Genomic DNA, 22,631 nt, shown 5'->3' with positions numbered 1-22,631 from the left:
ATTTTAAAAGCTGCTCGACAACACTTGGTATATAGTCCAAGGAAATATTCAACTTGCGTTGAATTAGGCCCTGCTTTGTGATCAAATTTAAGTTGCATATGCGCAAGAAGAAATGTATCTTGCTCTTCCCCATTAAGCGACAAGTATTTTTGTCGTGTTTCACGTAACCTTGACTTTCCATAAGTTGATAGACAGAGATTCGCACAACACGATTTGTTCAAGTCGCATAGAAGTTGACGATCAGAACATAAGAAATTAAATCTCTTTTCACTAACTTGTCGAGGAACTCTTTTAAATGCTAGAGGTTTAGTAATGCTATTGTTATCTAGCGACGAAGAATCGTCCGCTTGTAAGCTTGCATGAAGAGGGCCATCAACAGGATCAATTGAAAACAGAGAATTCGAAGTACTAGGAGCCACACTTTTCTGTTTAAGCCGCGAATGTTTTTTGTGGTCGTACTCTTCTATTGAGAAATACGAGTTATCTGACAATGAAAAGGGGGCAATAGAAAAAAGAGATGTTCTACTTGTAGAAGAAGACATTTGAGGGACTCTAACTGTATTCTAAAACCTTCTTTTGAGAAAATTAAGGAATGCTAAAGCCTAACTATATAACTACCCGAACACTTAGATTAACTATATTATTTTCCGAAATTTTCCTAAAAAACAAATAATTAAAAATTATTTTTTATTTTAAAAAGAATGCTAAAGTCTTCTATATAAGGAGGTTAGAAATTTCATTTTCATTATCACGTGAAAGAATCCATTGAGCTTAGAGCACAGGCCAATTTTCGAGCACTCAGAAGCACATTGTGGACAGCACTACCTCCGGCACGAACCATGAACAAGGGAAAGAAAATCGTCAGGTTAGTAATATTCATTACATTTTTTAAGATTCCTAAAGATTCCTTAAAGATTCCTTTCCTCAACACATAGAAATTTTATTTTATTTTGTACAACGAACTTGGAAAGCAATTCTGAAAGCCAGGACCTTCAACCAAAATCCGGTGCAGTGTATCGGATTTTGGTTGAAAAAAATGTTGTTTTTGCGATAAAAAACTATCGCATGGAACCATAAAATTGACGTAATTTAAATGATAATTTGCGTGATTTAGATGAAATTGTACGTTGTTTCTATGTTTTCACCAACGTTTTTAATTTCAGTGAACCCAGACAAAAAGTTCCTTCATTTAGATTGAAGATTCGATCTCCGACAAAACGAGATTCTGGCTCCTTCATGAAGGACACGAGTAAAAAGAATTTATTTGACTCAACGGGGGAAGGAGGATCCAAGTCATCTGTGGCTACTACCAAAATCAACAAAGGTTGTACGCAAGAGGAGAAAACGGTTGAGGTGAAATATAAGGATTACCCCGAACTTGAATGGTGTCTCTCTTATGTCGAGGAGGATGGGGTGTTGTTATTGATAACGGCAAAATCGGACGGGGAAGGGAAACTTCAGCTTGGAAAAACATTTAATTACGGGCATGTAACCAAGCTAGAGTACGAAGACATTGATTCTACATGTATTTTAATCGACGTCTCGAGCTCAGTTGGCGACAGGCGATTGCGACTTGATGAGGGAAACTTAGTACCCGAATCTTGCAATCCCAAGGCTTTGCGTAAAGACCTGCAAACGAAAAATAACTTGTTGGTAGCTCTTCGGCCGTATGTGACAGGAGAGATGAAGCAGAAACTCCACCGAAAAAGTCTAGGAAGACAAATCCTGTTCAAAAGAAATATACTAAACGACCACGACCCGAAGAAGAAGAAGAAGAAATATTAGAGTTCGTGGAAGAAGAAGACGACCAACAAGTCGATGTTGTGGCTCCAGGCGGACAACTATCTTCTGGTGTCCTGACGTCATAACAAAATAAAATAAGAGAAAATATTGTGAAGACTAAACTTGTGCGCAGGGGCCAGCTATTTCATTTGCCCATTACTTCTATCCAAAGGCCCCCCATTGACCCCGTGACTGGAAGACGTCCCTTGGAAATTAGGGAGCCGCACTCTGTCCATGTGCAAAACCTAAAAAGCAAAATGAAAATCAATCCTCACACTACTGTGGTGCCATTTTTGGTAATGGTTGATCAAGAACAATGCCCAACAGTAGCAGATTTCAAGTATAGCTCTGCAGACGATTACACATACTATGTAATCGGAGGATCACATTCGGCCGAAGCTCGACGACAGCTTGTCAAAGAATATCCTCTCACGCTGTTCTTCAAATACGCCGAATGTAAGGTATATGCAGGACTAACTCACGAGGAGGCGAAGCTGCTCGCATGGGACCATAACAATGACAACGATTATAGGCAAAAGATGTCATGAATACCTCGATGCCTTGAATCGTTTTGGTCCAAGATTGTGGCCTGGATTGCGACGTCAGTGTTTATTGGAAGTAGGGATTGCAGTGGATGAGAGTACGAAATCCGAAGGTCTTCGAAAATATGATTCTTGGTTTCAACTAGCTTTTTGGACCGGAGAGGTGTGGGATCTCCAAGACAAAATATTCTCTATGTGGGAGCGGAAAGAAGTCAAGGGGCAAAGATAAAAAAAGGGAAGAATTGATCCACAAGTTGAGATGAAATCAAAGACCAAGGGAAAAAGCGACTTGGTAATCGAGGAGTTACCAGAGGACATGAAACTTTTACCTTGGAGATCATTACAAGGTATCAAAGATGATAGATTGTTAATATCGGTGCTATCTCGAGTGGTCGCCAAGGAATTTAGTTTGGACGAGATGGTAACAGACTTGCAAAAGTAAGTGTTTATAGTATACCTTTTCATGAAAGTCTTCAATTATTTTGAATATCTTATTTCTAATTTCATATTGATTGTGCAGTCACAAGGTATACATGAAGATTCAGGAGTTGATGATGCAAAAACTGAGTTTACCGACATGGGAAGAAGTTGAACAAGCCTGCCCGATAACTTCTTCCTACAAGGCATTGGAGGAATATTTTATTGTATTTAGAGAATGGGTATGTGTCTTTTGAATGTTGATATGTTAGAAAGTAATGTTCCCTGCTAACAACAATGACATTTGCAGAAACCATCAAAATCGAAAAAGAACAACGACAATAATGACGGTATTCCAGCGGCCTTCATCACGCACTTAGAACGTGCGAAATATGAGAAGAGAATGACCAAAGGGAAGGAAATGGAACTGCCCGAGGATTCGGAGACTGTAAAGAGTTTTTTGCATAGGTCCGATCCTTTCAAACAGCTTCATTATAGTGTTTTCAATGGCGAAGTATCCCAGATGCTCGAACTGTTATTGAGAAGGCACTACACTTTGTTGATAGCTGACATACCATATGGTTTCCGTATTGCGGGATCAACATATGATGATGTGCCTTTCAAGTACCCTCAGATCGAGAAAATGGTAAAGGATTTCGCAGAACTGACATTGGCCCCCTTGTGGAGGATAGTCATATTTCATAGCATGGGGCAATCACTGTCAGTCACAACAACTTTGAAGTCCCGTTGTCATGCCACTGAACACATGCATTGGTGCGTTATAGTTCGCTTTTACTCATTATAGTACTTCTTATTATATGTACACATTTACACCTCTAATACTTGATTTTCTTTCTCTATAGGATCAAAACAAATATTACACGTAGCCCTGGCGATCGAATGGTTAGTGCGGTCAAACATTTTTGTGTGGGCTACTATGATTCAATTACAAAGAAGAAGGCTAGAGCACATGTCAATGAGCGTAACGTGGTTAACTACATCATGTGCCCAGCTATAACCAAAAAATTAAGACATGTGTCAGGGGATAAAAGTATGGTGAACCCTTATCAAAAACCTCAAAGATTGATCAACCGCCTCATAGAGCTCTTCTTGAATCCAGATGATTGGGTCCTAGACTTGTTCTCTGGCACAGGTATAATATATATATTTAATTTCAATCTTGTCTATCAAGTTTAAGACGTTACTTCTTATATATACTTGTTTGTGTTCATGCGACCATTAGGTACAACGACAGCTTGTGCATTGAAGATGTTTAGAAACTGTGTTGCATTGGAGAAGGACCCTGCTCAAGTTAACTTCATCAAAATGAGGATCACAGGAATCTTGGACTGTCCAGATCAGGATCAAGAAGTCGGAGCAAAACACATCAACGAGACAGAGATGTTCCAGATGACTTCACGAGAACCAATGGAACCAATTGATGAAGAAGCAGGGGAGCTGGTGGACCTGGAAGATGTAGCACAATTTGACCATACATCAGATTCGGGAGAGCTTGGAGATGACACGAATGAAAACAGTCTAGAACAATCAGCGCCAGAGGAGCCTGCTCTGCCTGATTTGCTTATAGATTGATGTAGATGGCGTAATGTAAAAATTGAGGATTTTGAGGCATAATGTTCACCATCACTTCATATTATATTTGTATATGAGAACATCTGTAATTGTTTATCGTTTAATTAAATTCACCTGTTCATAATTTCCCTTTTTAATCATTATTGGAACCGTTGTTTGTATTTACATATAATTGGTCACTATGCTCTTCTTCAGTTTGAGATATTAACATGATATTGTAATTTCTCATTTCCGTTAGCATGACTGTATATGAAAAGGCGAATGTTTTTGATAATAAGAGGTTTTTAGTTACCTACGGTTCAAGTCTACTGGTTCCACATAGTATAAATGAATGTCGTACGTAATTGTTACTCTTACCAATTACATTGTCATGAACTATATGACATTATACAATGAAACTATCGATATACCCGTCCAACAAGTGGGGTACTACTTTATTCCTAAACCCAAAACCACATATTTATAATTACGGTTTATGTAGTTTTACTCTACAATTTGAATATGGATACCAATTTTAGAACTTTATATTGAACCAAGTCTTCAATTGTGCTCCATGATATGCAAATTGACACGAATGTGGACACATATACAATTTAGTAATTGCTAGGTTTTTTTTGTTCTATATTTAACCATCAAGTCGCAAAAGGGGTACGCATGCATCGTATATTTTCGATATCAGGCTAAAATAGGGTACTTTTCTACATCTGGCCAACTATGCCAAAAGAGAATACGACATATTACCTGTTTCAAATGACCCGGTGTTGTGGACCAGACCGTAATGGTAGGCTTATTTTATACCATCCGGCAAGAGGCAGGGGAGAGCATTCCCCAATTTGTCATCCGGTTTCAACGGATGCATAGTCAGCTTGCCCGTGCACCCCCGGAGGAGGAATTACGAACGATATTCCTAAACGCGCTCTGGGAACCCCTACGCACGGTTTGCACGGTAATCGATTTCTGCACAAGTACCATCGACCAGGTCATTGACCGGGTGAAAGAGATGGAAAAGACAAGCTCCTAGCTCACATAGGGCGCACTTCAACGGGCGTTACCGTCCGATGAAGACCTCCGGTTTCGGCAAGCAATACAGTGCACAACCTGCTTGAATTTCGGACACTCGGCTCTAGAATGCACTATGAGGACGCAATGTGTAATCTGTCAATCCAAGAGCCATACGACGAATAGGTGCGAGTATAATCTGTTGAATCGGCAAGCACCGCCCGTCCGACAAATTGAGCCACGCAGCAGCCGGGATGAAGAAGACGAACGCTGGCGGCGAATGGACCGTGACCGACCGGCACAGGATGTCCGGTATGGCGAGCGACGGGAAAATGATGTCTGGTACGGTGATCGGCGAGATAACTACGACCGGCATGATCGGTACCAGGATTACAATAGACGATACGAACAGTACGACCGGGAGCACTCCCCCGGGTATCGTCAGCAATGGGAGGAATACGGCAGATATAACGGGCAACCCCGTCAAGAGTACCGTAATAAGAAGAGCTATAACAAAAAACGGCATTTTAAAAAAGGAGGCTACCCCCGAGATCTGGAACAAGGAGCTCCAAGTAGCCAACTGGTACAAAACCCCGCGCGTACCATAGGACCTGCCCTGGGTACAACAGACAATGCCGAATCTAGCAATGCCCGGAAAGCCTACTGCTACTACTACCGACAGGAAGGCAATTATAGTAACCAATGCCCGGTGAAGAGCTATGAAAAACGACCGGCGGTAAATATGGTAGTCCCTGAGGTGGCAGACCTGCAGCAGGTGACCACAAGGTCGAAGGGCATGGCCAAAGAATGGGAGACACAGGAGACCATCCGGAAACAAGCAACGGAATGGGTAAAGAAAGCAAACGAGCAGAATGTCACAGACTTACAGCAGTAAAGGAGAACACCGCAGGGCTTGCCGGCGGTAGTCACTCCGAGAACGAGACATGGCAGGCGTTGCAAGAATGCCAGATTACGTTACCACTAGGAAGACTTCTACAACTCGTGCCAAGATTCACGGAAGGACTGAAGACGGCCATGACGGCAGGAGAACCATCACCGGCACTGGTACTCTTCTCGAATCCAGAGGAGGGACCAACGGTGGTAGACACTAGCAGTCCAGTAATCACTGCCATTGTAAAAGGGAAAGAACTCCCCGACACAGTTATAGACGGAGGCTCTGGGGTAAATGTAATAAGCCTCCGGACGTGTGAGGACCTAGGAATCCACGAGTGGGAGCCGTGTCCGTTCTGGTTGCGGATGGCCGATACAAGCTCAGTGCGGCCGACAGGATTAATACGGAAATTAGAAGTCACTGTCGGCGGGCATACATTTCACATCTCAGCCGTAGTGCTACAATTACAGGCACAAGGCGCATACCCGCTATTGCTGGGGCGGCCATGGTTGAAAATGGCACATATCAAACAGAATTGGCGAAAAAATATAATTACCTTCCGGCGTGGAAAAGCCAAGGTACGGGTACCAACACAGCCAAGGACGAGCACTGGCAAGGAATGTACACCGTTGTATGCGAAATGCGTCAACATGCTAGAAGGGTTAGCAGACGAAGAAGAAGCTCAATACCTGTAGGAAAACCCGAAGATCATACCCCTCTTCGAGATTGACATTGCCGAAGCCGTAGCACCGTACTTACCGCAACCGGAAGAGGCGGAAGCAGAACCGGATAAAGACGCAATCCGGGAGTTACGGCAAGCGCAGGAAGCGTTGGAACGGGAAATGGCCGTTTCACAGCACGTAAAAGCATCACAACTGGAAGAGGTGAATTTAGGCACCACAGACGAAGCAAAACCGGTGCACATCGCCAAGGAGATGAAGTCCGAAGACAAAACGGCGATGATAACACTTCTCACGGAATTCCGGGATGTGTTCACCTGGTCATACGAAGATATGCGAGGACTCGACCCTCAGTTATACCAACATCAAGTGCACTTGAGCAAGGACGCAAAACCAGTGGCACAAAGACGGTACGGGATGAATCCCAATTATGCTGCCAAGGTCAAGGAAGAAATCGACAAACTGCTAAGAGTTGGCTTTATCCGTCCGGTAAAGAAAGCGACATGGCTGAGCCCGATCGTAGTCGTACCAAAGAAGAACGGAAAAATTCGAGTTTGCGTGGACTACCGGAAACTCAATGCAGCTACGGTAACGGATGCGTTTCCACTTCCGTTCACAGATGGAGTGTTGGATGCCGTCGCCGGCCACGAGGTCTATAGCTTCCTAGACGGATTCAGCGGGTATAATCAGATCCGGATGCACCCCGACGACCAAGAGAAAACGGCATTCGTCACCGAATGGGGGGTGTTTGTGGCCGTGGTGATGATGTTCGGACTCAAAACGGCACTGGCAACATTTCAACGAATCATCATGGAAATCTTTGGTGAATATATTCCGGCTTTTATGCAGGTTTTCCTTGACGATTTCGCCGTCTATAGCCGGGAGGAGGACCATTTTCAGCACCTCCGTCTTTGTCTAGAAAAGTGTAGAGCGTACCGGCTAAGCTTGAATCCGGCAAAGTGTGTATTTGGCGTGTCCAGTGGAACCTTATTAGGACATATTGTGAGCCAGGAAGGTATTGCAGTCGACCCGGACAAAGTGAAAGCCATATTAGAAGCACCGGCGCCGGTAACGGCGAAGGCTAGCCGGTTCTTAGGCCAGATCCGGTGGCACAGCCGGATGCTCCGATACTTGGCCGACCTGGCTACACCGTTGCATGCCGTCGTACATCGGACACCATTCCAGTGGACCGACACTGAGGATGGGGCGTATAAGGCCCTCAAGGTACTATTGTCGCAGGCACCGGTAGTGCAGCCTCCGGATTGGAGTAAAGAATTTCACGTGTTCGTGGACGCCTCCGACATCGCAATCGGAAGCGTACTGATGCAGCTTACGGAACCAAAGTGATACCGGCTAGTGTACTATGCCAGCCGGAAGCTATCCCAAGCAGAGCGGAACTACTCTACTACGGAACGGGAAGCTCTAGGGATGATCTACAGTGTGACAAAGTTTCGGCACTATTTATTGGGAAGGAAGTTTTCCTTCCATGTAGATCATTCGGCACTCCTTTACCTAGTGTCCAAGGCGTCACTCACCGGCAAATTGGCCCGGTGGACCTTATTGTTACAGGAGTTCGAGTTTGAAATATTCCACCGACCCGGTATACAGCATGCCGTAGCGGATTACTTAAGCCGATTGGAGTCCGGAGAGACGGGTGACGGAGTACCGGATGAGTTTCCGAATGCGGAGCTGTTTCGAGTCACTACGGAGACGGCAACAGATGAGACAGTGGCCCAGGAAGACAAGTGGCTCACAAATATGCACCAGTTTCTGAGCACAGGATTGCCTCCGGAAGAGCTGAACCGGGACGAACGGAAACGCCTGGCGGTACAAAGCCGACATTTCTGCTTACTGCAAGACACACTGTACCACAAGGGCGCTGACGGCATATGGAGACGGGCGGTGCGCAGCGATGAAAAGGAACTGATACTGAGGGAAGCCCACTGCGGAGTTGCCGGAGGTCACTATGCCGGAGATGCGACGGCCAGAAAAATATGGCAAAGTGGCCTATGGTGGCCAACGACATTAAGAGATGCGGTACGGTACGCAAAAGAATGTGACCTATGCTAGAGAATGGGCTAGCCAACGGAGCAGGCTTGTATGCCACACCAACTGGTACTAGCACTCGAGCCATTCCAAAAGTGGGGGCTGGACTTTGTAGGACAGTTCAAGCCACCGGCAATGAGAACGGGTAATCGGTACGTTATCGTTGCTACGGATTACTGCACGAAATGGGTGGAGGCCAAAGCTTTACAGGATAACACCGCTGCGTCAACTGCAAAGTTTCTATATGAGTACATCTGGTGCCGTTACGGATGCCCCATTGAATAGATAAGTGACCAAGGGGGGCACTTTCTCGGACAAGTAGTGGAAAGCCTAACGACCTTCTATGCCGTGGTCCACAAACGAAGCACACCTTACTATCCACAGGCGAACGGATTAGCGGAATCAACAAACAAGACGCTCCAGAATATCCTTCGGAAGATTGTCAACGAGAACCAGACGGATTGGGACACAAAGCTACATAGCGCGCTTTGGGCATACCGGACGGCATACAAAACGAGCATCCGAACAACACCGTTCCGGTTGGCATTCGGACTCGAGGCGGTCATGCTGGTAGAATTCCAAGTACCTAGCTTACGGATCCAGCTACGAGAACGGTTGAACGAGAAGGAGTCGGAGACAATAAGGTTGACAGCGCTGTGTGAGCTGGAGGAACAACGGTTGGCTAGCATCCTACATTTAGAATTGGAGCAACGGCGACGGAAAGCATTCGTCGACCGGCATAGGAAAGGTAACGAAAAAATGTTCTCAATCGGCAAACTGGTGTTAGTATTCCAAACCCGGATGGGCAAGATGCCGGGTAAACTAAGGTTTAGATGGACCGGACCATATTGGCTAACACGGGAGTATAATGGGTCCTACCAGTTGGGGACACTTGCCGGCGAAGTGCTAGGCAAATGGGTCAACAGATTCCGGTTAAAGGCATATAGAGGACCGATGCCTAAGAACCCATTTGAGCAGAGGACCGACACCAGTGAGGGCAACAACAACCACCAAGACGGCAGAGAAGGCGAGCCGGTAACTGGGGAGAACGACGTCGGTAAGGGTCCGAGAGGACCAACGAACAAGTGACGTCACAATAATAATAATAATAACTGGAAAAAAAACAATCATGCAAAAGCGAGGAATGAATGGAGGAAAGGGCGAGGAGCGAAAAGGTACGTAGTGGGCATTTAAAGCGCCACCACAGGACATAATGCTATTTTATGTACGCGACATGCACACACTCGAAAAGGGCGCCAGAATGCACAGACAAAAACCACTGCGCGTAGAGACCCTCTACTTTCGCGAACCCAGGAGCACAGAAGCACCAAGACGCTGCAAGATCATCAGACGAGAACCTGCGCACAGAGAACCCCCGCCTTCTGAACTCTCTCTTTCTCAACCCCACTCTCATCACCATCCATCCTCGCCACCGCAATCCGACCCCGACACAGAAATGGACCCGCAAACACTGTCGGAAGCCGCCAAGACATGGCTGAAGCAACACGGGCTCGAGGGCTTCTTGATGATGATGGAAGTACCGCCACACAAAGAAGCCGACAAAGTGATCAAGGAAATCGATACAGAGGTCATAACGGCAGAGGCGATTCGAGCGTTAATAGGCCTTCCGGAGGGAGGCATACTCACGATCGACAATCCAACCCCGGAGCAACTCATTAGGTATTTTGGTGAGTACTCTCTAGCCATCAAGGGCTACCGGACACAGGGCGGCGGAGATATGTTGTTCCGCGAAATTGCTCGTGTGCTCCATGAATACGACCACGTGTACCCTAGACCCCCTGTCATGCCGCAGAACCGGGCAGGGATGATCATCGCCACCTATGAAGGGATCAAGGTGGATTGGCCGGTATTGATCGCAGACGGGTTGTGTGCGGCGATCGAGATCGTCAGAGGCAAAGACGGCAAAGAAGGCCGAGACGGACGAAGGATATGGCACGCCGTAACGCAGTGGCTCATCTTGTTGGTGCCACCCGTTCAGACCGTCCAGCCCAAGAAGCGAGGAAGAGTGGCGGACGACACCCCAAGGACGACTTCCAAATGGCAACAGTTGTTGGCCTCTAAGGCCAGTAAGGGAAAGGTGGCGGATGCAGAACATGCGGCAGCAGGAAGTGACAGCCGGAAGTGCCCAACGGAGGCGCAGGAGGAACCACTGGCACGGCCCGTAAAGGTCACACTCCGCCGACTGGTGAATCGAGAAGTGGACCCCTTGGCGGCAAAACTCAATGCCGGAGCTCAGGAGGAGGAAATAGAGGAGGAGCCTACGGAGCACCTCCAGTGACGGTCGTCGGCAAGGACCGTTGAGACAGTCGTGAAACGTTCGGACCCTCAGACAGAGGGAACACCGGCTCCCCATACTGAGACTCCCACGCCAAGGAAGGAACCGGAACCGGTGCAGATGGCACCAGAAACAGAAGCCCCGGCACCACCGGCAACACCGGCAAGTCCCATCCCGCCAGAGTCGGAAAGGTCACTGCAGCCTCCCTCGGTCAGCCAAGAAGAAGCGCAAGGGGAACCAGGACAGTAGGATGGTCCACAGGCAGAAACGGAACTGCAACTTGGCGCAACCAGGCGGGACCACCCCTCTACAAGTGAGCCCATCTGTCAAACCTCCGTGCAAGCACAACAAGGCACCGGTAGCCTGTGGCTCCGGTGGATAGGCGAACAGATAGCCGGAGCAGTGGGGTATATAGAGGCGGAAGAAAGAGTGCAAAGCGAACGGTTGCTCGTCACAACCGAACAACTAGAGACGGCCCGGTCCAGAATCCGGTGCCTTGAAAAAGACTTGGATCAGGTCACGACAGAGATGGCCAAAATACGGATCCAATCACCGGTGACTCCGGTAAGTGTACAGAATAAAGAAACGGAACGACCTGTACATAGCAATAAGACCCCGGCAACGGAAACCGTTCCGGCGAGAGATGCGGCGCAAGCTCAAGAGCTTGCGGAATTGAGAGAGGAACTTGCCGCACAAGAAGTGCTAAGGAGCCGTGAACGAGAATTGAAGACGGCGGCCGAAGCCGAATTAAAGAAGACTGCTGAGAACCTCCGCCGGGCAGAGGAGAGCCTCCAGAAAGGCCATCAAGCGTACGACCGGCTAAAGGAGGAGAAAGACAAAGTGTTGCAGGAAAAGGACAAGCTGCGAAAAACGGCGGAAACAGAGATTGAACGGCCAAAGGAAGAGCTCCGCCAGCAGAAGGACCACGAGGACCGGGCCCGTCGTCAGATCAACGCACGGCTCAAGAAAAAGACGGATGATTTTGAGCACCTGCACCGGGACTACAAACGGCTGGAAACGGAGCATAAAGAACGGATGGCCGAGCTCCAGCGGCAGTTGATCGGGCCGCGACGGCGATCACCGACGAACGGGTGGAAAATACAAGACGCTTGGAAGAGGCGGAGAAGGTCCAGATGGAGCTCCAGAGGCAGCAGCAGGAAGACAAAGAGAGAGCGTCAACAGTATTGCAAAAATTACAAAGCACATATCAAAGGCAATTGACGCATTACAAGGCGCAGGCGGAGGACAACGTCAAAATCATCAAACAACTGAAGGAGGAACGGCAAGCGGCGGAAACCAAATCGCAATTGGGAACGAGCCGGATTCAGTCCATCCTCCGGGCATGGCTGAATAAGACGAAACACTTGATTGATGAAAGCTCCGTAAAATGGTGGACAAAGTGGGCACAAAACGCGGCGGAACTCCAGTTGCTACGGGCGGATGTGGCAAATCGGCGGAAGGAAGGAGATGACTGTTATACGTTGACTTCTGAGGACTTCACCGCCATACAGGACGAGCTGGCCGACGACTTCCAAGTCCTGGCAGATGAACAGCTGGCGCAGGTCAGGCAGCTTGTAGCTCAGCTGGACGATGATAGGCTAGACGCTCAAATCCAGTTTGAAAGCTACGAGCGGTCCCGGGTGCGGGAAGAAAAAGCACGGGAAGCGACAACGGTTAACCTTAGTGATGAGGAACCGTCGCAGGCTGAGGGCCAGCCGGGAACCAGTCAACCGAAGACCACTACGACGCAGGGAGCAACGACGGAGACGCCGGTGTCAGAGCCACAAACGGAGGAGCAGCCGCAACAACCACCAACGGACTCGCCGCAGCAGACAGCAACAGAGCAACAACAGTAGCAACAACAACAACCACTTCCAGATGAACCATTGGAGCCTCTCGAACAAAGCATTCTGGACATTTTGGACGAAGAATAGCAAGGGTCGGTTGTGGATTCGACGTACAAGGTACTGTCCCACGGGCGTGCCATGTGTTACCGGCCGACAAAGGAGTCCAGAGTGGGAAATGGAGAGCTAATTAAGTAGTAGGAATGTGGTTGTAATTAAGCTATGAGTGTGGACGGACGGATCGGAAACGGTATGCCGTTCCGGATCCGGACCGATCCCGAATAGGTGCGGATGGCACCATTTTGTAATACAGACCGGAAACCTATTTAAAGGCCCGGATACAATGTAATAGGGAGCGGTTAATTAATGAAAGCTTAAGCGTTGTTATCTCTCTGTGTTAATTGCCGTTCTGTCTTAATTGTTATATCTTACGCGTGTTATGAAGACGATCCTAATAAGTAACTTAATTAAGTCGGATTAAGCGTTGAAGTCTAATCCGGTTGCCGTAACACCCTTTGGTGAAGTGTCTCCCGTAGACACCCTGTGTTAGGCCATTGTCCGGCCCGAAGAGTTAACAGTTGTTGTGTTACCCCATGAAGTCCATCAAACAATAACCCATTTCTCATGGTCCAATTAAACCACATCCCCCAATACCTAAGGTAGTCAAACATGACCTTATATGATAGTGCAGGCATGCCGTTATCGTCATCAATAAAAATCCAGTTAAAAGGTGACAAAATATGCCTATTATCGATGCCCAATTTTGTGATATAACAACCCAAATGGCTTTAGCAACCGGACATGTAATGAACCTGTGTATGGCATCTTCCTCAACCACTGTGCAAAAAAACATCTAGTTTTGCAACAGTTGAGAGGGTTTCCCTTGCAGTATCACTATTTATGAAGCAGTGAAGATAGCAAGGGTTGTATTATAATCTTGTTTTAATAACAAACATTGATTTACGAGAAAAAGAGAGAGAGAGAAAGAGAGATATCATCATTATCCAATATGATTTGTAGGACCAAACTTGAAATGTTTTTACATAAAGTTTGTGGAGTTGATTAGTGGCTCTCTATGTTCAAGAAGCTTATTATTAACCATTGCAATTTAGATGGCACATTGTGATTGTGAGAGGAATGTATGTGTGGAGTGGACCATATTAACAATGTGTGGAAAGGAAATTTGAGTGTGGTAAGAAGTTTACCATAAACGTTGCTCTTTAGAGTGCACATTATCATTGTGAGAGGAATATGTGTAAGGAGTGGACTGGATTGACAATTTATGAAAAGGGAATTTGAGTATAGCAGAATGCAACAAATTGTATCATAGTGTGATACTTTGACTCTTGAACTTGTTCAAGCCAAAATATACACATTTGATTTCATATCAAAGATAATGTGAATGAATTCATGTGGAAATAGTGTACAAATTATAGATGGACTCTAATATAATTTGTGAAATATTAGCTCTTACATCTTCCCAACGTATGATACATTTGTGTTTCATAAAAGGCTCATTCATAAGAGAATTTTGTTGATGCACAATGATACAAATATTACGATACATTGCACTTTCCAAACCATTTGTTTACATCTTTCATCCATTCTAAACTTGTTTCGAATATTTTTACTTTTTGTGTCCTTCGAATATTTTCACTGCTCCCCATCTACTCCTAAGAAACCTTTGTAAGAGATTTTTTGAATCATATTTATGTGCATGATAACCCTTTTCATGGCCGTAATGCCAATGAGAAGTGATATTATCATTCAAAAGATAGTGAGTTGAGGGATAATAAGTAATTATGGTAAATCTAATTATTCAACCCAAATGTCATGCATATGGCTGTAGTAGCAGCAAAGGGGTGGCATCTAAATTAGATGGATGTAAAGAATGTGTTCATGGAAGGCAAACTTGAGGAACAGGTGTACATGGTACAACCCCCTGGATTTCTATCGGCATTAAACACATCAGCAATTTGCCGACAGACGAAGTACCTCTACAGACTGAAACAAGCCCCCTAAGCATGGAATGCAAAGATCACACAACGATTGCATTAGATGGGGCTTGCGCCCGGTTTGTGCTGTCCAAATCAGACTCTTCCTTGTTCGTTCGGCAAACTCGGACCGGACCGATTAGCATACTCCTATATATCGATGATTTAGTCATCGCTGGCACCAACCTGGAGGAAATCGGCCGACTCAAGACTCGAGTAACGACATCGTTCAAGATGAAGGATCTGGGAGACCTTCATTACTTCCTTGGGATCGAAGTGATCCGAACTCCTGAAGGCATATTGATCATTATGTGTTGAATATGCTCTTCAAATTCGGCATGGCAGATTGTAAATCTGTCTTGACTTCTCTTGACAAGAACGTCAAGCTTCGCCTCAGATCGTGGTCGACTTTTGATGCGACTTAGTTCCGACAAATTGTCAGATTTAGCATTATATATTTGACCATCACCCAACTGGACCTTAACTATCTGGTTGGTCTGATTAGTCAATTTATGTTGCAACCGACATTTGACCGCCTTTAGTGTGCACATCAAATCTTGCAACATGTGAGTGGCACAAGAGAGTTGCTATATTGGGCATGTGTAGTCGGACAACTAGTCGGCTACACAGATGTCAACTAGGCCAGAAGCGCGGATGATCGTCGATCGACGTTGGGATATGCATTCTTCTTGGGCAGTGCGGCGGTTATCTGGTGTAGCAAGAAGCAACCAATAGTGGCACTATCGAGCATTGAGGCCGAATATAGAGGAGTGGCTTTCGCTACATGTGAAGCCATTTGGCTCAAGAGGCTATTGAAAGATCTGCAAGTTGAGATGTTTGATCCAATGGTGATCTACTGTGACAACCTCAACAATATCCAATTGACGAAGAACCTTGTCTTCCACGCTCGGACAAAGAACATCGAAGGGCCTTACCAATTCATGCGCGAGCAAGTTCTCGTTGGTGAAGTGGAACTGGTGTATGTTCCAACTGATCGGCAGGTGGCCGACATCTTCACCAAACCTCTCAATCTTGACAAGTTATGGCAATTCTCGGGTATGATTGGTCGACAACACCTCAATGTGTCGAACTTGAGGGGGAGAGTAAGATCGGCTGGAAAAGCCGTATTAGAATTGGCTAAAGAAGCCGAATCCGACGCAAACAAGAGAATGACTGGAAGAAAATTGACTAAAGGAAGAGTAGCCAACTGTAGGGGGAGTAGAACGAGCAAGCTAGAGCCAACCAAATGAAGGAGAGTAGGAAAAGAGAAGAAAGTCGAGGAGACTTGGGCTGAGAGAGTCAAAGGCCAGACTGAAGACGAACCCGAGACAACTGATTCGGTTAGCGGTGGAGACGAATCAGAGACAACTGATTTGGACGAGCCAAATCACGTGAAGGCCAAATGGATCGAGGGGCACCGAAGTCACCGAGGCAAAAAAAAGGCCATGGGGAGCCTTAGGAGCAGACAAGCCAACTAGATGGGTCAAAGAGCGCAGGACCGAACGGGTTGTGGAGCACGGGCAAGAAGGCAAGCAGCTAGGAGATGCTGGAGCAATGGACCAGTTGGAGTTGGTGAGGAACCTCAAGTTGAGCTCGAGGGGGAGTGTTGAGAGACAAGCTTAATATGAGTCAAACGACTAAAGGCCAGTAGGTAGGTCGGCTGAAGAAGTCGACAACCGCGTCGACTGAAGAAGCCGACAACTGGGTCGACCGAGGGACAAGTCAATGGGCTGTTAGGGTATATATTCCTATTCTTAGTAATAGGAATATTTTAGGAGTCACTCTCAGTAGCTTATTTATGAGCATTGAAGTACCTGTCAATACTTCTGTTAGTCCTTGTGAGGACTTGTATAAAGAGCGCTCACTAAGCACGACATTTTTGATGTACAGAGTGTTCTCATTTTTTAATTAAGGTTTGTTGTCTGCTCTCTCTCTCTCTCTCACACACACAATACATACTGTGTATTTCCATTCTCTGTGTTCGCCTAACTGTTGCCACTGCTCAATCGACTGTGTCAGCGTACAACAAGCTTCCGCATACGTAACCTTTCTACACATCACCATCACCATCACCATCACCATCACCATCACCACCACCACCACCACCATCATCATCATCATCATCATCATCATCATCATCATCATCATCAGCATCATCATCATCGTCATATTACATTATTGTTATGATTATGATTATGATTAAGATTATGATTATGATTATGGTTATGGTTATGGTTATTGCATGGCAAGGAATAGAGCAGCCTTATGTGCTTTCTTCTTGTCTGCAGTTCCAATGGCTTTTTCATGACATGGAGATGGAGATGGAGATGGAGATGGAGATGGAAGAAAGTGGAACTGTGAGTTGGGCGGCCCTGACGCTTCCATGCAGCCATCCATCTCTACTCTTTCTTCCTTTTTCTTCTTCATCCCCATCTCTCTCATCCTTCTTCTTCTTCTTCTTAAGCAGGGTCTCCCCACCTGTTTTCCTCAGAATCCGACGCTTCTGGAAGCCCTGCGGGTCTAGGGTTTTCATATCCCTATTCTTCGTAGTCGCCTTCATTCTTTCCTATCCCTAATTGCTCCATTTCTTTCTGTTCTCATCTGCCATGGCCTCAGCTGCAGCTGCACCAAATTACAGAGTACTTTGTGTAGACTCACTAGCTTCTGGAAAGTTAGAATCTCCAGGAACAAGAAGATTAGGGTTTCCAAGCGCTTCAAGATTAGGTTTTCCAAGATCAGCAGGACTTGGGTTCTCAAGGTCTGCAGGATTAGGCCTTTCTGAAGGATTGGGGGTTTCAGAAGAATTAGGGTTTGGGAGGAGGACAAGGGAAATGGTGATAACGACGGCCAAGCTGAACATGAAGAAGAAGAAGAAGAAGAAAGAGGTTGTGTATCCATGGCCCAAGAAAATGAACTCTGAGGATTTGTCCAAACATAATCCTCTGCTGTTGAGTTACATGTGCCGGTTCAAACCTCTGTCTACTCCGCCAAAGCTTGTTCCTTTGCCCTTCGAGCTCCCGCTCATCCAAATTCAAAACAAGATCCAAGAGGTATTTTTTGTCTCCCTACTCATATCTATCAGATACGAAAGCCACAGCATGCATTAAAATCATTATGATGGATCTTTGGGGAACCGTCAACTTTTACTTTGTTGCAGGATGGATTGTTTAAACTCACAGATATTTTTAATCATGTTGTTCCATAAGCTGATAGATCAGCCTCTTGTTGGCATTAATCTCTCTCTGTCTCTCTCTCTGTCTCTCTCTCTGTCTCTCTCTCTGTGTTTTATTGTTTGATTGTTGCAGGGAAGGGGAATATAGAAAGGGTCCTCCTTGTAGGGAAAGTTATAGTTAATCTATGGTATTGGGTGATCAGTTTTTTTCCAGAGAAGGAGAATCTAAGTTGTTATAAGGGAATCTAGGGTTTTTTAAGGGTTTAGTCTATTCAGGGTTTTACAAAGCGAACCTTTGTTTGGGTCTATTGCATGTATGAACAAATCTCACTTGAATCAAAGGTTGGGTGTTCTGTCCTACACAGTGTTGAGCAATCGTTGCAGATAAATCAGTCATAGTGTATGATGACCTTTTTTCTCTGGTTTGATATTTTGTGCAGGTTCAGCAATTAGCAAATAAGACTGGAATGGATTTCTCTTTGCAATTAGGTGAATTACAAGAAAAGTATGATGAGGTAGCTACTCTGTTTACTACGATGTCTGAGTTATATATGTGTAGATCATTGTCATTTCCAGTCTTATTATGTTATTGGCATTTCTTTTGATGAATCCTTACTTGATCAGGTTCTCAAAGATCTATATGGTCACCTATCTCCTGTACAACGTCTAAGTGTAGCGAGACATCCTAATAGGCCCACATGTCTAGACCATGTTCTAAGCATCACAGATAAGGTTTGAACTTGAAAACCTTCCCAAGTTTTCAGATGCATGTAATCTGGAATATTTTTGAAGCAATCATATTGGACAACTTGCAAATATAATTAAGAAGGCTTGTTTGGTATATTCTTGAATTAATAATGCTGGAAATGTTGCAAAAAGGGATGTTTGATATATCCTTGGATCAATTTTGTTAGCTTGTTTAATATATTCTTGGATCAGGACTGTTGGAAATATTGCAACAAGGGCGGCTTAATATATACTTGAATCAAATTCTGCAATGGTTTGGTGAAATTTGTATGCATCTTGTTATCCAAGTTGTATGTATTGTCACGAGGATTCTTCAACTTGTATGTTCATCAGTAGACCTCAGCATTTGGTGGAAATTATTTCATTGTTTCACAAAACCCTTTTTTCTTCCTTGCAGTGGTTGGAACTTCATGGAGACAGAGCTGGATATGATGACCCAGCACTTATTACAGGTATTGGGAAAATCGACGATATGAGCTTCATGTTTGTCGGCCATCAAAAGGGAAGGAACACAAAGGAAAACATACAAAGGAACTTCGCCATGCCAACACCAAATGGGTACATATTTATAAACATTTAACGTATCTAGTTTTATTTGGATTTTAGCATTGATCTAGATCTCAGACAAACTTCCCTGAATTTCTAAGAATGCATTTATTATGTATTTTTCTCGAACTAATCATGACAGTATGATTTAAATTGGATCTATATCTGGACAAACTTCGTTACTAATTTTATCATTCTTTAAAAACTAAACCACAGTATGGAATATGGTGTGTATTTTCTAAAATTTTCCTGCATTGTTTGAAATGTGTTTAGCTATCGTAAGGCCTTGAGGATGATGCAAAGTGCAGAACGCCATGGCTTCCCTATTCTTACATTCGTAGACACACCAGGAGCTTATGCCGGAATTCAAGCCGAAGAACGAGGACAGGTATAATAATAGTTTATTCAACCTATTACCATAAAAAAGAAATAAATTTAAAGCATCCAACAGTGTATTTGGTGCGTTGATAATAAAATGTTGTGTTTAGGGTGAGGCAATAGCAAGAAATCTCCGAGAAATGTTTGGTCTAAAAGTTCCTATTATCTCAACGGTAATCGGAGAAGGAGGATCGGGCGGTGCACTCGGTATAGGCTGTTGCAATAAGATGCTCATGCTTGAGAACTCAGTATATTATGTTGCTAGGTTGGTTTGTAGTACATGAGTGTTTTCTTGTCTATGGATCTATCTATATGTAATGTGTTGCTGTGATTAAACCTATTTATAGTGAATAAATATCATGGCTTGATCTGAATGCAGCCCTGAAGCTTGTGCAGCAATTCTATGGAAAAATGCCGCATGTGCTCCACAGGTAAAATACCAAACCAAAGTATCATGTACATCATTCCATATATATATATATATATTAGTTAGTTAGAAATATGAATCATATTCCTGACTTCAGACTTTCTTTTGTAGGCAACGGAGGCATTAAAGATAACAGCTCATGAGCTTAAGAAGCTAGATATAGTGGATGAAGTGATTCCGGTGTGCATTTTCTTGTCCTCCTAAACTAAGAGAGAGAGTATTTTATCTAGAGACATTTTCCTATGATATGCAACAATAGGTTGAACTTCTGGTGGAGATTTTCTTCAGCATTTTTAATTTGGGCCACCATTAGTGTTAAAGAAGACCTTGTGGTGCTTTTTAGGAACCCATTGGAGGTGCTCACACTGATCCATATACTACGTCGAAGGCCATGAAAGAGGCTATAATGAAGCATATGCGGGTGAATATATCATTTTGCTACATCTTTTTCTCAGTTTAAGTTTACCAAGGTTCTCTATCCTTTTTAACATGCTACGATGAACGGATGCAGGAACTTCTAAAGCTTGGTCCGGAGTCCTTGCTAGAACAACGTGCCGCAAAGTTTCGCAAAATCGGTGCTTTCCGAGAGGGAGTGAGTTTGAATCCACGTGTGAAAAGAAACATGAAACCACGAGATGCACCCTTAGCTAACGATGATAAACCCATGTTGCTTCCTTCACGTGTGCGTCAAGGTTTGGAGTTGAGCTTCAGCGCATCCTCCAAACCATCATAATAAATAACTATCTCTAATTCATTTAGATGGAAACTTGTAGAAGGTACAGTATGGGGGGCAAGAGTTGCATTGACAACATGAACCAATCCACCATATATGGACAATTGATGCCCGACGGGCCATTAGTTTATATACTTACACAACCATAAACACAGGTCAATGTCAGTCTCATAGATTCCAATACCCTAATATTGAAAGATTTTGGAATACAAACACAAATTATTGGAATCTCTCTCTCTCTCTCTCTCTCTCTCTCATATGTGGTCTGTGAATCATGTGTTCATGTCATTATTTCTTTTGCGCTCTCATTTGAAGTACCGACTATTGGGCTGAAGCACTAAATCTAGTTAAAGATATAACCACCTTGATATAGTAATAATGAGATGTAATAACTCTGATACCGATGGCATAAAACATTAAAATCAAGCTTTGCTCCACTATGTGAAACTAAAGCACTCCTGGGTTTGTATTATCTTGCATTACTAAGGGATTGCCAGATTGGATGCATGTGAACATCAGTCCTCTTGATCATGAAGCAGCAGCTATTGCTAACGCATAATATAATATTGGAGGATTAAAAAATCGAGGGCAAAAATATGTTTTGCCTCTTCAAGCCTTTCAGATTTAATCTCCCAAATATTTAGGTGTATAATTTAATCTTCCAAAATATGTTGTAGTCATTTGTGTCTCTTGATTCTTAATCCAAGATATTGATGGATTTGGTTATGTATTTAATTTAGTAGTAATGTGTGATCCACAATGTGAATGAAAGAGCAAGAGATTATTGTTGTCAGTGGTCACTATGGGTTAATGCTCACGAAAGCTTGTGGATTATGGGGACATGATGAGCTTTAGTTTGTTGAATATTTTACCAAAATGCCTCTAAATGTTCCCTAAGCTACTGACCCACTTGCATATAAATCATAGGAACGTTTACCAAAGTATCCTTGTATAGTAGAAACATTGGTAATTAATGGTACAAATGTGTATTTTGGATATTTTTGAAATTCATAACAGATTAATGCATGTCTTGGTGTTTTGCCTCTAGATTACTAGTTTTGCTAGCATCCATGTAGTAGGGTGTATATGGATTATGTTGCTAGTGGCATGGTGTAGAATATTATGTTGGTGGCTATGGGCTTTAGAAAATCCGATCGTTATAAATAAATGTGAATGAAGTATCATTATATGTGGCCGATTTATCTAATATTATTGATGCACTCATCATGTTTATTGTGTAGTTTTGGAAGTGAACATGACTAGAACCTATGGAAGTTCCGATTATTGAAGTATACCATCCCATCAATGTTCATCAAGTTCCATCATGGGTACCTCTCCATATTTGTCTTGCACCTTTTGTGCTTCTTGTGTACATTGTGTGGAGGGGAGTTTAATATTGTTGAGAGAGAAGTTGTGTCAAATTCTACCCATTAGAAAGGGGAAATTTGAGAAAGCAGTAGATGCCGAGAGAGGAACCCATTGCATTGGAAGATGTGTGGATGAGGTTGATCCTAACACATTATTATATATGTACACATATGCG

The 22,631-nt window shown here is 44.3% G+C and overlaps 1 protein-coding gene across 2 annotated transcripts; it reads left to right on the top strand.

Annotated features, from left to right (window-relative positions):
• The first annotated feature begins 17,337 nt into the window (after positions 1-17,337).
• On the top strand, positions 17,338-21,330 carry LOC147857006 (acetyl-coenzyme A carboxylase carboxyl transferase subunit alpha, chloroplastic-like). 2 transcript variants are annotated; one of them, XM_087328765.1, is made up of 10 exons: positions 17,338-18,135; positions 18,698-18,772; positions 18,882-18,989; positions 19,402-19,562; positions 19,824-19,938; positions 20,039-20,193; positions 20,308-20,359; positions 20,467-20,535; positions 20,699-20,776; positions 20,867-21,330. In XM_087328765.1, exons 1-10 carry the CDS (start codon positions 17,692-17,694, stop codon positions 21,086-21,088), a joined length of 1,479 nt encoding a protein of 492 aa, XP_087184891.1. In that variant the 5' UTR covers positions 17,338-17,691; the 3' UTR covers positions 21,089-21,330. The 2 variants fall into 2 exon arrangements, with proteins under 2 accessions (XP_087184891.1, XP_087184892.1); XM_087328766.1 differs by lacking the exon at positions 17,338-18,135 and adding an exon at positions 18,555-18,599.
• The last annotated feature ends 1,301 nt before the right edge of the window (positions 21,331-22,631 follow it).

This window comes from Azolla caroliniana, unplaced genomic scaffold, assembly GCF_043228905.1.
Source record: "Azolla caroliniana isolate FFs.n. ecotype wild unplaced genomic scaffold, voAzoCaro1.0.p SCAF_12, whole genome shotgun sequence".
Lineage (NCBI taxonomy): Eukaryota > Viridiplantae > Streptophyta > Polypodiopsida > Salviniales > Salviniaceae > Azolla > Azolla caroliniana.
The sequence above is the reverse complement of the archived record's forward strand: the minus strand, read 5'-3'. Positions and strand labels throughout refer to the sequence as shown.